This window comes from Centropristis striata, chromosome 2, assembly GCF_030273125.1.
Source record: "Centropristis striata isolate RG_2023a ecotype Rhode Island chromosome 2, C.striata_1.0, whole genome shotgun sequence".
NCBI classification, from domain to species: Eukaryota; Metazoa; Chordata; class Actinopteri; order Perciformes; family Serranidae; genus Centropristis; species Centropristis striata.
Window position 1 is genome coordinate 28,872,587 of NC_081518.1, and position 16,231 is coordinate 28,888,817.

Sequence of the window (16,231 nt, forward strand, 5' to 3'; positions counted from 1 at the left end):
GAGGTGGGTGGGGCAAACAAACCAGGACTTTCGCCCAGGAGACCATCGTTTGAATCCTGTATGGAAAGTTAACAATGTTATTTGAAATAACTCGACTTCAGCACATCATGTTTTTTTACACAACCAACATAACTATGTCACGTCCGGCAGCCACTTCTGGTATTTATGTGCTTTTATTTACTGTTTAAACTGTCTTTTCTAACACCTAAACAGAACATCTTTTATGCCCTAACCATATAGAAATTTTCTGAAATGTCTTGTTCATTTTAATGCCTAGTACAATTTGGACAAATATAATGATAACAACAAAAATAGCTGATAAGACTTTAATTTAAGAGCTGGTATCTAGACATTTTCAATTTATCAAGAAAATTATTGGAAAATGTCTAGATATCAGCTCTTAAATTAAACTCTTATCAGCTATTTTTGTTGTTATCATTATATTTGTCCAAACAAATGTACCTTTAGTTGTACCAGGCATTAAAATGAACAACAAATTGAAGAAAACAATGGTCTAATAATTTTTTTTCATGACTGTATGTATGACGGCGTGTTGAACCCTTGCGTCTGGTAGAGGAGCCCTTTTTTCAAAAAAAGAAGCTCATTGGGGGTCATATTTGAGAGCAATCAACATCTGAGGTTGTTTGGTCTGAAGGAAAATGTACATCTAATCTAAGTCAGTTAGTTTTGTTAGTGACACTATTACGCAAAAAAATTGATTGACATAACTTCAAATAACGTTGACTTTTGGTTTCAAACGTACAAAAACGCTGGTCTCCTGAGTCAAAGTTCTGGGTTTGTTTGACCCACCCACCATAAATGGACCTTGTTGTTTTTTACACTGTGTATGCATAAAAACAGAAAAGTTACAACATTTAAACATAGTCATTATGAACAATTAAATACAAATACAGCCATCACAACAACACTGGGTGAGCCTCAGTAGTGACTTATAAGGAGCAGTCACACTGACCAAGGGAAGACATTTCTTTGTCCTTTAGAATTGATTTAAATTCACCGATTGTGATCAGTTCAGAAAGTTTCAACTCCTTTTGTCCAAATTATTCCATGATAAAGGGGCTTAACGAAAATCTTTCTTACCTAACTCAGTTCTCTCTTTTGGCACCAACATCTGTACAGTATTCTGAGAGAATAACCCATGTTGAGTTTTGTTTCCACACATGTATGACACAGGTATGAGGGGAGCAGCCCAAGAATAGCTTAATAGATAAAAACTAACCAATGAGAGATAGAAACTAACCAATGAGAGATAGAAACTAACCAATGAGAGATAGAAACTAACCAATGAGAGATAGAAACTAACCAATGAGAGATAGAAACTAACCAATGAGACTGCCTGCGAACATACAAAGACAGCATTTGAGCCATCTGGGTGTCCTTCATATTTATCACGGCTACTATAATTAAGCTGCTGCACAAACGATATATCGGGCCGTTTTTTGGTTAGGACAGTCTTTAAAACCAGAGAGATGTTTTTGGCTCAACATGAGTATCAGGTACTGATAACTATTGATCTTTGACTCCAGTCCATCCAAGACTCACTGGAGCGTCTGGCTCAAGACTAAAACTGAGCGGAAAGGAGGCCGACTTCAGTTTTAGTTTTTGACCAAGTTTTAGTTTCCTGATGGTTTGAATGTTAGTTTCATTTTCAGTCAGATTTAATACTGATAATGCTCCAGTAGTCATTCTCCAATCACATCAAACCACAGGCACAAACATATTATTACACAACGTGTTATTAATGCACGAGTATTGTCCTCCACACATGCAGAAATGTACTGCACACAAACACACATTTGAGTTTACGCTCTCGTCCTCCTCAGCGTGTCTTTTAAGAACAAAACCAACCCAGCGTGAACTCTTTTCCCTACAGAAGATTAACACATAACACAGCAGATAGTGTAGCAACATGTTTGGCACAATTTCCTCAAATCATCCTCAAACTGTAGTACTGTAAAAAAAAAAAAAAAAACAACTGCTAACAGGAGCTGGACACTTTATGCAAACTTGAAACATGATAAAAAGAAACATCACAGTTCCTTTAATTGAATATATTACATGTATGCAACAAAGTCAGATACATCTGTGTCCTGGTGAGAATCTAAAAAATACTCTATAAAACTAGCTGATCCATCTGGACTAAATAAAATAAAAACTGTTTGTGTGGCAGCAGAAACTCACCGTAGCATATTTCAAGATGATATCAGCACGTTCCTCTGCTATTAGAGTCTCAATGTCTTTCTTCATGTCAATATCTGCAGAGAAGGGAGAAGAAAGTCTGTGAGCTGCAGGAAAATAACAACAACAACAACAAGTGAAGATGGCTCAGGAAAGGGAAAAAGCACACAGCTGATCGATGTGGGCGAGCAGCAGGATGAGCTGGCAGCGCTGACACACTGAAGCTTGTAATGACTTCATCATGTAGAAAAAACATAATTACAGCTGGCTGCATTTTTATCAGTTGAATTAAAAGGCATTTAAGATATCGCTACATAAAACTGAGCAGCAGGATAACAAAACAAATGGAAATTCAGTTTTTATCTGCTGAAACCTTAAAATAAAATCTGATTTCTTTTAAAACTCAACAGTAAAAAATGCCAGGTTAAATTAATCCACAGCAATTTTCTTTAGGGACAATTTCTTCAGTGGTTTCAGTGTACCAATTATTATTATCAACTATACTGTAAAGTCCTGTTTTCACCTTGATTTTCTCTCCTTTCTATACTTTTCTCTAAAGAAATCTCAATATATCTTGTATAACACCATTGTTTCGATGTGTCACTCTTCCAACAGCCCAACAGTCGACTGGAGTCGTTGGAGGTCATTTATATCCTCCAAACTCCATTAACATTTTGCTTATTTTAACAAATCTGAGCTCCCTGTTACACATTTAATAGAGTCATGGAAAACATATAAGACCACCCTTGTTTTCTTCAATTTATTGTTCATTTTAATGCCTAGTACAACTAAAGGTAGATTTGTTTGGACAAATATAATGATAACAACAAAAATAGCTGAATCTAGACATTTTCCAAGGTTTTCTTAAAAGTGATTTTGGTCATTATCAAGAAAACCAAGGAAAATGTCTATTGATCAGCTCTTAAATTAAACTCTTATCAGCTATTTTTTGGTCATTAGAATGAACAAGAAATTGCAGAAAACAATGGGTGGTCTAATAATTTTTTTCATGACTGTAAATATTTCTGCATCATGAAAAAGGCTGCAGTTTCGTTACACAACCACTTCTCTAAGGTTAGGGCATAAAAAACGTTCCGTTTGGGTGTTAGAAAAGAACAAGAAACTGAAGGGTGGTCTAATATTTTTTTACAGTACTCTACTTGTGAATCATAAAGTATGAGTTTGTACGACTCGTAAAAAAAAGACGTTTGTGTTAATTTTGGTGGAGCCTGTGAACAAAAAGTGAGTGTTTCCACCATGACCACCAGACTGCCGTTAGAAAACCTCTAATTTTACTGGGTCTCCAGCAGGTTTTTTAAGCAGCGGGACGAAGCTCTGCAGCTGGCCGGCGGAGAGTCAGCATTTTGAGTTAGAAACATGACAAATTCATCAGAAGAACTACATCAATTGTGAGAAGTCTGTTTAATAAGTTAAATTACATTACATATTCAGTTTCCTCCTGCTGGAGGAGCCAATATTCTTACTGATGGTGAAGTTACAGTTTGACATCCTGAAACACCAGACAGACCCCCTCGTGTTTCTCATTTGTCTTCAATCTTTCACCTTCTTCCTCCTCCTCAAAAAAGTTGCAACTCAGTGCTCCGCGACAGTTTCTTTACCTTTTTCCTGGAATTCTTTACCATTTTACCTGTAAATATTATTGGATCTTTACATCGTTGGACTGAGCTGTTAGAACCAACCCGCCACAAGCAACATTTCAACAACAGTAAATAACTAAAAAAGGATTACCCTGTTTACAGTTTACTGTGAATGTAAAGTCAAACCGTAGTTTCACCCACAAAAGCTTTGATTGCTTCTGAATCAACCAGTGGTCATTAGTCCAGAGGTCTGTGAGCAGTTCTGAGTGGGCAGCGTGCTGCAGGTTTGTCCATCAGTCAGCTGGAGACGAGTAACATGAGAGAGCTGTGACTGTTGCAGGCTGCAGTAATATAAGCAGCCTGGGAACTGAACCTCCACCTCCACCCACCAGTCCCATGACATCTGCCTCACACCTACACCAGGTGCTCTGACAGGACACAGACTCTCTGCTGTCAGAGACCTCGAATGACTCGTCTGATTAACAAACAAACCCCTGACTTCACAGAAGAGGCATTAATCTGTTTTATAGAGTTCTCCACCAGTTAAACAGCTGCACACTGCTGTACAGTTAACAGTATGGTGTGCTGTGACAGGACATGGTGGGATAAGACATCCTAACATTGATCCGAGCCACTCATGTCTTTTAAAACAATGCTCACAATCCCAGCTGGAGCCAGAGGGTTGCTGCTAAACCGTCCCCAAACAAAGCAGCGAGGGTATTAATCCTGCTTCATGTGCACCCTGCGTACGGATAACATGACGGCGGGACCCGGGTGGTAATCTGGACACGCAACAGCACACGTAAACCATCTGGATTAGGAATATCTGCAAATCGGGATTATGCAACGAAAGTCTGTTGTTTCCAAACAAGAACAAAGAGGAGCAGAGGATATGCAGCGGCACCAGCAAACAGCAGGAGACAAGAGATGGGTTCATTTCTTATTAGAATTGTCTGTTATATAAATAAAGTCTAGCAGTGTGGTCCCAGAAAGTTATAGAGATGTTTCCTTTGTTGGTTTAACTCCAGAAAGCCCCTATGGCTTTGGAGCTGCAGCTCTGACTTGCACATGTGCACTGATACTCAATACGCTTTAATTTATCAACGCTAAAATTCTGCATCTCTAACGTCAGAAATCATCATCAAATGACAGTCGATCTGGTGCAGGAAGTTTTCCCCACTCCTGAAATCAAAGTGTCTCCAGGCTGTGAGATAACATCTTTTTTTCATAGTTTTCACTCACAATCTGTGTGAAATTGCATGAAATCCATTTTAAACCGTGTCCAATTGTGCGATGAATACCTGGTATATCATATCATGATGACGGTAATACAAGAAAATAGATAAACAAATAAAGAAAATGCAAACAGAGATATCTCATCAACTCCTTCCTCAGTTTGCTCCGCTCTCATAGTTATGTCTGAGACTAAGTGTCTGAGTGTCTGAATTTGGGTTAACCAGGTTGAATAATTCATAAAGACTGTAGATGGAGGTCTTGTCTGGTCAGTGACACAGTTACAGTAGAGTGAGGACTCGAGTCTGCTGACTGATTCATCAGGGAGACAGATATGATCTGTTCAAGTACTCCAGCTCATCCATTACTTTTCTGACTATTTTTCGGTAAACTGCAATCTATGAGCAGCTTTATAGCTCGCTCCTTTGGTTGGTTGGTCCTGTGTTTGTTTGACCCTGAACTCCTTAAATAATAGACTTTAAAACATGTTTACAAAGCCCTGAATGGTCTCCGGCCCAGATATTTCTTGTTACTTGTCCGTTATGAAGCATCCAGACCCCTCAGGTCATCTCAGATGTTCACTCAGTGCTCTCAGGATCAAAACCAAGTGAGGTGAAGCTGTATTTAGTGTCTGTGCTCCTCACCAATTGAACCAGAGATCTGCTGAAAACATCACTGTTTACTTCAGCTTTCTCTCTTTTAATGCAGCTTCTCGTGCTTTTAATGTCTTTTTAATGTCTTTGTGAAGAACTCTGAATGACCCTGTGTATAAATGGTGCTATACAAATAAATCTGCCTTTTCCCCCTCTCTGTGCGGACTTTGTCACTCTTTATCGTCACCGTTGTTAAGTTGCTTTTATAAACAACCTATTGGATCATGTGTTTTGGGGAAGGAGAGTCTAAGAAATCACAAATTCCATCAAATCAGATCAAGAATCTCAAGTTGTTTTCACTGTGGGAGGCTGCAGGTTGGCGGAGGTGAAGTGAAGTGATCCATGATGATCCAAAAACTCCTGTATTTCAGAGATTTGAGGTTGTAATGATTTTCTCTCTATAAACTCCTGACTCAGGATGCCTCTGAGTCACATTTGGATCTTGACATTTCAGATATTCACACAGATACTCAAGATGCTTCAAATAGTGTATTTAAATTCTGTCAGCCGAGATTTACTGGATCATAAGTCTGTTAAAACAGCACAAAGTAAACTCCAGCAGTGATTCAGATCAGCTGCGGAGGTTCATACAAAAAGGTCGGAGCTTACAGGAGCTTTAAATATGAGCTGTCATCTGAAGCATATGGCAGCGGCTGCATGTGGTCAGCGCACTAAATCACAGAGCGGCTCTGGCTGCAGGCCCAGGGAGCAGGGTGGAGGCCCAAACTGGGGGAGAACGGAGAGACTGGACTCTGGTTCTTCACTCCACCTGACTGAGTTGCTCTGGTTGGCACACAGGTCCTGAGACTCAATGTCCCTAAAACCACAAGCTGCATCACAGAGAGAGGACCTGGGAGCTGGACTCCAGTCAAACATTTGGTTTCTGTTCAGAGGTGGAATGATTAAAAACAGGAAATGCGTCATTTTCTTTTACCTCTGTGAATTCAAGCTGCTCAGGTTGGAAAAACACGGACTGGGCTTTAAAGTGTTACCAGATACTTTTAAACTGTCTAGAAACCACGACATGTTCAATTAAAGCTTACAGTCCTGTTAAAGGAATATGAAGTGTGACAGCAGCTGTGTTCATTTAACGTCACGTCATCAGTCGGAGCTGAGAATTTAAAAAAAGTTCATTTTTTACAACACATTCGACCACACAGGTTTGTTCCTGCCCTTGTTATAGAACCAAGGAGAGCTTCTTAAATCAGCTCTCCCAACCTGTAGCAGGAGATAAACACATCTTCATATCTAAACATAAAAAGTCACAGTTAAGTAAGTTGGCATCAAAACTATTTGGTTAGGTTTAGGAAAAGAACATGGTTTGGGTTAATGTAAGCATGTTTCTCACATGAATTAAGTTAGATACAAAATGTAACCTATAATTAAGGTGGAATTTCGTATTATTCAAAAAAGAGGGAATCTGCTGGGACTGAACCATGTCAACACTCTTGGAAACACAGAATCATATGTAGGTCTTACTTTTATTTTCAGTTGCTGAACCATAAAGTTGCAAACTGCTGCACAGCTAACAGTTCAGACAGAGTTACTGGATATAAGGACGACCGTGCATTACAAGCTTCAGTAATGCAATGAAATCCTACACACACATGTCTTCTCAGTGGGTCTCCTCCCCAACCAGTCATTTGGAAATATATAAATGTATTTTCTTTTGCTAACATTAGATATTTACACAGTGAACAGACACTTTTAGCATCATGAAAATTAGTTATTTTGAACAGTTGTAAATGGATTTGACACGGTATTGTAAGATTTTAGGTAATGCTAAAGGATGGAGCTGGGGCTAGCTGGTTGACTTATTTCAGTAGATGTCTCTGCAACATAACACAAAGTCGTCTTTAACATAACGTCAACACTCTCACTTCTTCACACTTTGTTGAAAATATTCATTTTGACTATGTTTTAAACTAAGAAACTGGCCAAATCTTACAAATTGCAAGATTAAAAGCAGTCAATTACTGTGCACGGACGTTGGTTTCACACAGGATAGAAACAACGATCTCCCGGGTCAAAGTCCATTAAGTATGTTAAATACTTTATGGATGTTAGTTCGTCTACATTCAGCATGTGACATAAATTAAGTAGATTACGTCCAAAATAAGTCAAATTATGATTTTTGTTTCTCACAGGACACAAACATTGATCTACTGGGTCAAAGTCCTGTGTTTGTTTGACCCCGATCTCCTCTCTATGCGGACTTTGTCGCTCTTTATCAGCACCTGACCTTCTCCTTTGCTCCTGTAATAATTACTGTGGCCACTAGAGGGCGTCTCCTATCAATGATCATAAACATAAGCTGCTTGTAAGACTTCTATGGTCGTTTTGGGGGGCAGGACAGCCTCATCTTTTTTTTTTTAAATCATAAATTCTGAACTGAACTTTTGGTTAAGTTCACTCTTGACTGTCTGTCTTGACTCCTGTGTACTTGATCAGATTTCTATATACAGTTTAAACCCTTTAAAGACTTTGAAGAACTGGAATGAATTAAAACTTGACTTGGAAAAACTTCAGGCCACTGTGTTTGTTCACACCACCAAAATACAAATCACAGCACTAGAATCTTAAGAATTTCACCACAATGAGAACATAATTCATCTTCTGGAGTTAAAAGACATAGTTCATTATTCAATTAGTCAGTTCTCTGAGTCCAGTCTTTTGAATGTGAATATTTATGGTTTGTCATCTTCTATAACAGTAAACAAAAAAATATCTGAACTGATGGAAGACGTCACTTCACGCTCTGAGAACGTGTGAAGAAGGTTCTTTGTTGTTTTTGTATTGATTAATGGAGATTAATTTAATAATCAGAGGTGGAAGAAGTATCCAGTCCTGCATTTGAAACCTTACTGAAGTAAAAGTATAAAAGTATCAGAATCAAAATGTACTTAAAGTATCAAAAGTAAAAGTACTCGTTATGCAGATTGTTTTATATATTCTAAGTGTATTACTGGATTATTATTATTTGTGTTATCAGCACTTTTCTGGCTCATTTTAACTATTGAATTTAGTGTTTTGTGCTTTAATTTATAATAATGTATACTCACTTTCAAGTTTTTTTTTTATGATAAATCTCGACCTGAAAAGTAAATAAAGCTGTAATGGAGTAAAATGTATAATATTTATTTCTCAAATGTAGTGAAGTAGAACTATAAAGTTACATAAAATGTTAATATTCAAGTAAAGAAAGAAAAATTGCACTTAAGTACAGCAGAGTAAATGTACTTGTCACATTCCATCACTTGTGATAATTAAAAAAATATATGTCTTTTTTTATTTTTTATTTGAATACAAGAAAAATAACCCAATAAGTTTTACTATGATTATTTCTATATTTTTTTTTTCTATAGCTCCACTATTGCACGATTGCATGTTTAACCATTTGTACACTCATAAAACGTGCACATATCCCTTTCATATATAATTAAAGCGACCATGGCCTCATGCACCAGCATCAGTATGTGCTCTCAGCTCACCTCTGCTGCTATAAATTACATTTTAATTGTTAGAAATAATGTTAAATGAACTTCAGTGTATGTGCAGCTGCAGCTGTGAGCTCCAGCAGGCCTGAGAGCTGCTGCTGCCTCCTCTGCTGCCTCTCAGGGACTCACACAGCCGGCTGCTGGCGGCTGGAGGATGCTGCTGCAGCCTGCTGACAGCACACAGCAAATTTCAGTCAGATCCGGAGCTTATTGACGCCTCAAAGTGTCGTTTTGTGATGGTAAACAAACCCACAGCGTCCTGTGGGACGAGCCGCGGTGCCGTGATTTGAGACGGCGCTACAGCCTCACGCGAGATCCGTTTATTCTAATGAGAATAATAAACAAAAGCAGGAAAATGCGCATATAAATGAGGATAAATGAGAGTGTGGTTACCGTGTTTCTCGGTTGTATTTCTGCGCTATCCGTGCAGGAACACAGCTCCGGATCCTCTGGGCATTCTCCGCTGAAAGTGCAGCTCCAGCAGAACAAACCACCGGGCTGACAACAATAGGCTCCCTCCGTCAATCCATAGGTTACTATCAGACAGCACACACACACACATACACTCACACAAACTCTCTCATACACACACACACGCGCGCGCGCAGGCAGAGAGTAGGAGACGTACGGACAGAGAAGAGCTCCTGGTCCAGGATCCGAGCAGCAGCGACGGAGACGCACTGAGCAGGCGCCGCAGCGTGGCACCAGGCAGCCGGGAGGGAGCGCAGAGACCCGGCCTTAAAGACACAGCAGCTGCCGACACACACACACACACACACACACACACACACACACACACACACACACACACACACACACACACTCGCTGCCGCTCAGCAGAGCTCTCCTCTGCCGCCATCTGCTGGACACACCGTGGCACTGCCGCTCCACACACTGAACCCTGCGGAAGATCATTTATTGATAAGCTCTGTCATGGAAAGTAATATGGAAGCCCATCTCCGCAAGAAAAAAAGAAAAAAAAAGAAAAAACCCAAGACGAAAAATAATGAGATAAAAAGTCATAATTGAGAGAAAAAAAGTAATATCTCATAATTTCGACTTTTTATCTCATAATTCTGACTTTTTTTATCTCATAATTGCGACTTATCTCATAATTGTGACTTTTTATGTCATTATTATGACTTTTTATCTCATAATTTCGACTTACTTTGAGAATATCTTTATTATCAAGGCTAAATTATATCTTTTTACCTGGCGGAAATGGGCTTACACAAAAATATGATCCTGCAAGTCATTACTCAAATATCTAAAAATTGTACCTTATATTTATTTCGTATCTTTGTTCTATTTCATTCATTTTTATTATTCTATTCTATTTTTATTGCCTTAAACTGTTTTTACTCGGTACTTGTGCTGCTGCAACACCTCTTTTATTGACTCCCCCATGGGGAATCAATAAAAGAATATCTTATTGACAACTACATCTCATGTTAAATGTGGACATTAAATGTAGACATTTAAAAGATATGCATGATTTTTTTAACAGACATAAAGAAAAACAGTACAGTCAGTGTGCAGAGCAAACAAAAAAAAAATATATGAGATTATTATTGTTGTGCATTGTGAATTTATTGAGCATATGAGATAATATCACTGCAACAACACACAGCAAAGCACGATGCTGCAAGCATATTAACAATTACTGTTTACAAACCATAAAAAAATAATAATACAGAGCGATTAAAAACAACCACACAGTATGAAAGTGATTTAAAATGTGAAAATGTGTGAATTTAAACTCACTGTTAGCTAATCTGATTCACGTCATAAACATCTGGAACAAAATGCTGAAATCAACAGATCAACTCGATCATGAGCGCAACGAAATATTCATGTAATAAAACAATTTCACAGCATAGTGCAAAGACTTAGTGGCCAAGCGTGATGAATCAGTGCAAACAGCAGGACTTCAACAACACAAACGACACGTTCACAGGTTAAAAAAGCAGTCTTTCAGTTCTAACATTCCCTTTTCATCTCAATCATATCCCTGAATTTATACCAACTATACGTTTGTAGCGTGGTTATACAAGGTTCAGTAGATGGAGGTCTACAGTTTGTAGAGGCAGGAGACTGCTGCTGTGGACACACAAAAATCAATATCAGTTTAAGTGAACTCTATATTTGCAATATTTTCACTGCTTTACCTTGCTGTCAGACTGCAAGTTTACACTGTTATCTTTGCTCTTTTCAAAACCACCAGACTCCTTTGAGAAAAACAGTAATTTTAGCTTGCAGGACACCGGAGTTGCTGGTCTATTGCTGCCTTTATTAATTATTTTGTTTGTGTTTTTCTTTGACTTTGGTGTATAAAAACTAACCATTTAAATCACCAACGTCACAAAATAACACAAACAAACTAACCAGTCAAGGCAGGAATAGACCAGCAACTCCTGTGTCCTGCAAGCTAAAAATACTTTTTTTGTCAATGGAGTCTGGTTAAACAGCTTCAGTTCCCGTCAGAAAGGTAAAGCAATGAAAATATTCTGAATAAAGCATAAACTTAAACTCTTTTAGGTGGCTAAAATATGTTTAGCTGCTGCCCCTGTCCACAGCAGTAAAATCAAGGCCTTGATAGTTAGTTTTTGAAAATTGGCATAAATAGACATAGATCATTTTTATTTAATTTATATATTATTTTGCAAGAATAAAACGTGGTGTGACAGTAAAAAAAAAAAAAAGCTGGATCTGTGTTTGCTCCTTGAATTTGAGTGAATTGGGCCTGCAAAATTCCTTAAAAGTGTTAAGAAAGTTAAGAAAGTGTGTGGACCCTGCTGCTTCTGCAAACTCCTGACCATCATCTGCTGCAGATAATACACAACCTAAATACCTCAAACAACCACACTTCAATTAATCTGACTTCTCTCTGTGTTCAGTGGTCATATTGACTTTAACCACATTTTCTCTCAAAGACAGTAATGTGATGCATTATATGGACACTATATGGTCACTTCACACTGAACTGACACAAAAATATATCTGTGTTTCTTTTTCCCTCAAAGATTCTGATTGTTCAGCTCGCTGTCAGTCACCTTCACTCCTCACAGACTCTTCAGCTCTGTGCAGTCTGACCTCCAGCTCTCTAAAGGCTCAGTTCACCCAAATTTAAACAAAAACTCTCATTTACCTCTGGAGGCATGTGGACAAACAGATACTCAGTTCTAATGAAAGCTGTCCACTGTGAGGTCTGTGGAAGAAAAGCCAGGACATTTCTGATTTTCCAGTAATTAAATTTTTTTGTAGAATTTACATCAACTTTCTCTTTATTGTTGTGAAAACAGTTATCTGAAATAAGAAGTTGTGTTTTTTGTCGTTTTGGTGAACTAATCCTTGAAGTCCACAGAGTTCTGGAGACATTTAAACACAGATATGGCTCTTATCAATACTTCACAATAATAAAATGAAGCTACAGAGAACTTAAAGGCAACTTTCAATCCAACAACATGTGTGTTTTCCCTCTCTGGGTGGAGGTCTGGCTGCAGGAGCTCACCTCGCTGTAACGGAGAAGTGACTCTAATAAAGTCTGGTGATGGATATCTGAATGTCAGTTGGTCCAGGCATACGCAAACATCCCGTTCTCCTCCCACAGCCGACATTGAGCCACCGAGTGGTTCTGAGACGACGTCAGCTTGTGGGACAGCAGAGCAGTGGCTGCTGGGTATTCTGGCCACTCTGCCTCCATTCTACCTGCAGGACAGAAGACGAGTTTTACCTGCGATTAGTTACCAGACGAGACACAGATGTTGTTTTCATCAACACCGACCACGGATTGTCCTCACCTGTCTTGGCGAAGTGGACGAGGTGGCGTGTGATGAGCTGCTGGAAGCTCTTGTCCTCGTCAGAGAGACGTTTCCCCAGGACGGACTCCAGCGCGCCGAAGAAGGTCATGATGTCCAGGCAGTGGAAGGAGAAGCGGCTGGGGAAGGTCAGGAGGTCGCTGGACACGTTGACGGGTCCTGACGGCGTATGAGTCACCAGGTATCGATACACAGGACTGTCGAGGGCCGCTGCACACACGAGGAGGGATTATCAAAGTTACATTAACAGGCAGAGTGAGGGAAAATAACTGGAACATATCTGTAGGATCAGGGGTTTTTAACTGATTATGAAACAGTCTCCCATTTTATTAAGCTGAACTCCCAGCGCTGATGATGAAAATCCAGCTCTGAAAACATTCCGTATAATTCACCTAAAAACGACTGTAAAAGACATACCCAAAGTAAATTGAAAGCTGTTATTGAATAGGTTAGAGTAAATCTGTGGTTTTGGTCACATTTGAAAGGTAACACTCTGCAGTTTATTCCCAAAGAGTCAGAATAATTGTAAGTAATACTGTTATTGAGTGATGGAAGTTGAAACACAGTGAAAAATTTGTTTTTTTATTGTCCGCCTGAATATTTTTGGTAAATACAGGCCTGCAGATCATTATAGCTGGGACTTATGGCCTGGAAAACACAATGGGGTCAAAGAATAAACTATTACCTACTCCCAGTTCAAATTTGATGAAGATATCTCAAAAAAATACTATTTCACACAGGTTTTTATAATTATCATCATAATAATTATGATTATTTATTTATGGAGACTCCAATAGCATCCTTGGTAACCATGGTGACATACCAAATGTCCATACATTTTGAACCCAGCAACCTACAGTCATCATTCTAGGCTCTAATGAAAGGTGACAATTTGAGGAATTTATTCAAATTTACGGTCAGCATTACTGACACAGAGTTATTGTTCAAAAAGTGCTAACTGGTTAATGCGCTGAGCTTCTTATGGAAACACTACCACTTTTGTCCACAGGGGGCGCCAAAATCAACAACAAAATGAAACCACAGAAACCTTCCTGAACTGCTCCACATATTGCTTAAATTCTTGGCCAAAAGTTGCATAAAATAAAATGTAGTCCATAAATCTGTCAGAGAAGAAAACAAACTTTCATGAGCTGCACATGAATCACATCTTCTTTCAATATTTCTAAAGAAACAGATGAATGATGTGCGAAGTTCTTAAAATAAAAGTCTTTTGTTATTCTAGATATTTCTCTGCTGGGAAATGAATCCTGAGAAAGACAAAAACTACAATGTGGTATTAAAAAAAACACCTCATTGAAGTTTTTATTTTATTTATTTTTTAATAGTTTTTAACAACAATGGAGCTCTGTGGCTCAGAGGAAGAAGATATCTCTGGCTTTGATGTGCTCACAATACCGGTTAGTAGATACATTCACTGAGTCTCATTCATGAGATATTCAAATAAAAATATAAAACATTTCCATCCTTTATATGCTGCTTTAGGGAATTTATATTTCTATTAAATATTGGAATGAAAAGTTGCTTTTGTGCTGAGAATTATTCTGTTATGAGGCTTAAAATCCCTTTTTCATCATCAGCCCAGATCAGGCATTATTCTGCAGCAGAGTAAAGAAAAAAGAAAAGCGGGCTGTGCAACATAAAAAAGTCAATGAAGCGTGCAGAACAATCACCCAGGATGCCTTGCAGTTGCCTCTCACAACAGCTAAATGTCAGTTTAGTCAGAGCTTCACCACTGAGTGAGTCAACAAACCTGCAGGAAGCAGTGAAACTCCTGCAGCAGCTCCAAATTTCAGATCCTCCATTTATTTTAGAAAACACTGCCAGCTTCCCTCAGAGCAGCATACAGTGAGTTATTAGAAATGATTTTAATCAAGGGTTAAAGTGTCATAAGATGCACAGATTGCAGTTTCAAGTTTTTGATTTGGGGCGATACAAATAAAATGAGCTTGAGTTAAATCTGGACCTTCTCCGCATGTTCTGAGAGTTTACCTGCAGCTCTGGAGGCGAGGTCGTTGCAGGGGCAGGTGGTCCTGAGGTCGGACACCATGGTGGTGTAGGCTCTCTCCGGGCAGCGGTCTCTGGTGGGACACAGGGCCGACTTCGGGTACAGCTTCAACGCTTCTTTAGGGAGACTCTCTCTGAAGGTCCGAAGGTTTTCTGTGAGGAGCAGATGAGACGAAGACACTCAGGACGGAGATGCATGAAGATAAAAATAAATAACCAAAGGCAGCATAGTTTTAGTTCAACAGAAATATCCAATAAATGTCTTTAAAGTGAAACTTCAGCATTTCCTTCATGTGTTTGTGTCAGTGGTGGAAAAATAATTCAGATTTCTTACTTCACACTGCAAAAAAGGTGTGTCAAAAAACAAGATAAAAACACTAAATCTGAGAGAAATTATCTTGCTGCATGTACAGATAATTTCACTTGACAAGATTTCTTAAATTAAGATAATTAAATAGAGAAAAGAAAGAAATAAGCATGTTGTACGCTTAAAATAAGAAATTAACTCTTAAAACAAGATAAATTAAAGCCGCAAGCAGCGATGAACTGGCCCGAGCAGAGGGCACTGCAAATTATTATTATTATTATTATTATTATTATTATTATTAATAAACCTTTAGATTAAGAAGTGTTAGATAATTCATCTTGTTTTAAGAGTTAATTTCTTATTTTAAGCGTACAACATGCTTATTTCTAGATTTAATAATCTTAATTTAAGAAATCTTGTCAAGTGAAATTATCGGTCCATCCAGCAAGATAATTTCCCTCAGACTTAGTGTTTTTTATCTTGTTTTATAGACACCCCTTTTTTGCAGTGCAGTAAAAGTACTAATATCACACTGTGAAATTACTCCACTACAAGTAAAAGTCCTGCATCCAAAACTTACTGAAGTCAAAGTACAAAAGTACATTTATTAGTCTTCCCTGGACTCTGATAACTGTATATATCAATATATTATATTGCGTGTCTATATTGTATATATTTTGTATACAAATTGTATATTTGTTTTAGTTCTTTATTCTTATTTTATTTTATTTATTGTATCTCATAATTCTTAATATTTTCTCACTGGAATCTCTGTAATGAAAGCAATTTTCCACAGGGGATTATTAAAGTAATTTTGATTCTTATTCTGATAATAACTTTAAATTAATCATGTTTTTATGTTAAATCTCGACCTTAAAAGTAACTACAGCTGTCAGCTAAA

At 38.2% G+C, this 16,231-nt stretch overlaps 2 protein-coding genes across 3 annotated transcripts in view; both read right to left on the reverse strand.

The window, feature by feature from the left end:
- The window catches only part of LOC131983443 (USP6 N-terminal-like protein), a 31,803-nt gene extending 21,863 nt beyond the window's left edge, over positions 1-9,940 (reverse strand). Inside the window, exons 1-2 of the mRNA XM_059348154.1 lie at positions 9,574-9,940; positions 2,203-2,276 (exon numbers count right to left, since the gene is read on the reverse strand). Coding sequence (XP_059204137.1) covers positions 2,203-2,268 — 66 coding nt within the window. The 5' untranslated portion in view covers positions 2,269-2,276; positions 9,574-9,940. The remainder of the gene's footprint in view (positions 1-2,202; positions 2,277-9,573) is intronic.
- Positions 9,941-10,742: 802 nt separating this feature from the next.
- si:ch211-71n6.4 (para-nitrobenzyl esterase) overlaps positions 10,743-16,231 on the reverse strand; it is a 39,570-nt gene continuing 34,081 nt past the window's right edge. For both annotated transcript variants that reach the window (XM_059348138.1, XM_059348144.1), the window contains exons 8-10: positions 15,009-15,176; positions 12,981-13,208; positions 10,743-12,888 (exon numbers count right to left, since the gene is read on the reverse strand). In XM_059348138.1, coding sequence (XP_059204121.1) covers positions 12,746-12,888; positions 12,981-13,208; positions 15,009-15,176 — 539 coding nt within the window. In that variant the 3' untranslated portion in view covers positions 10,743-12,745. The remainder of the gene's footprint in view (positions 12,889-12,980; positions 13,209-15,008; positions 15,177-16,231) is intronic.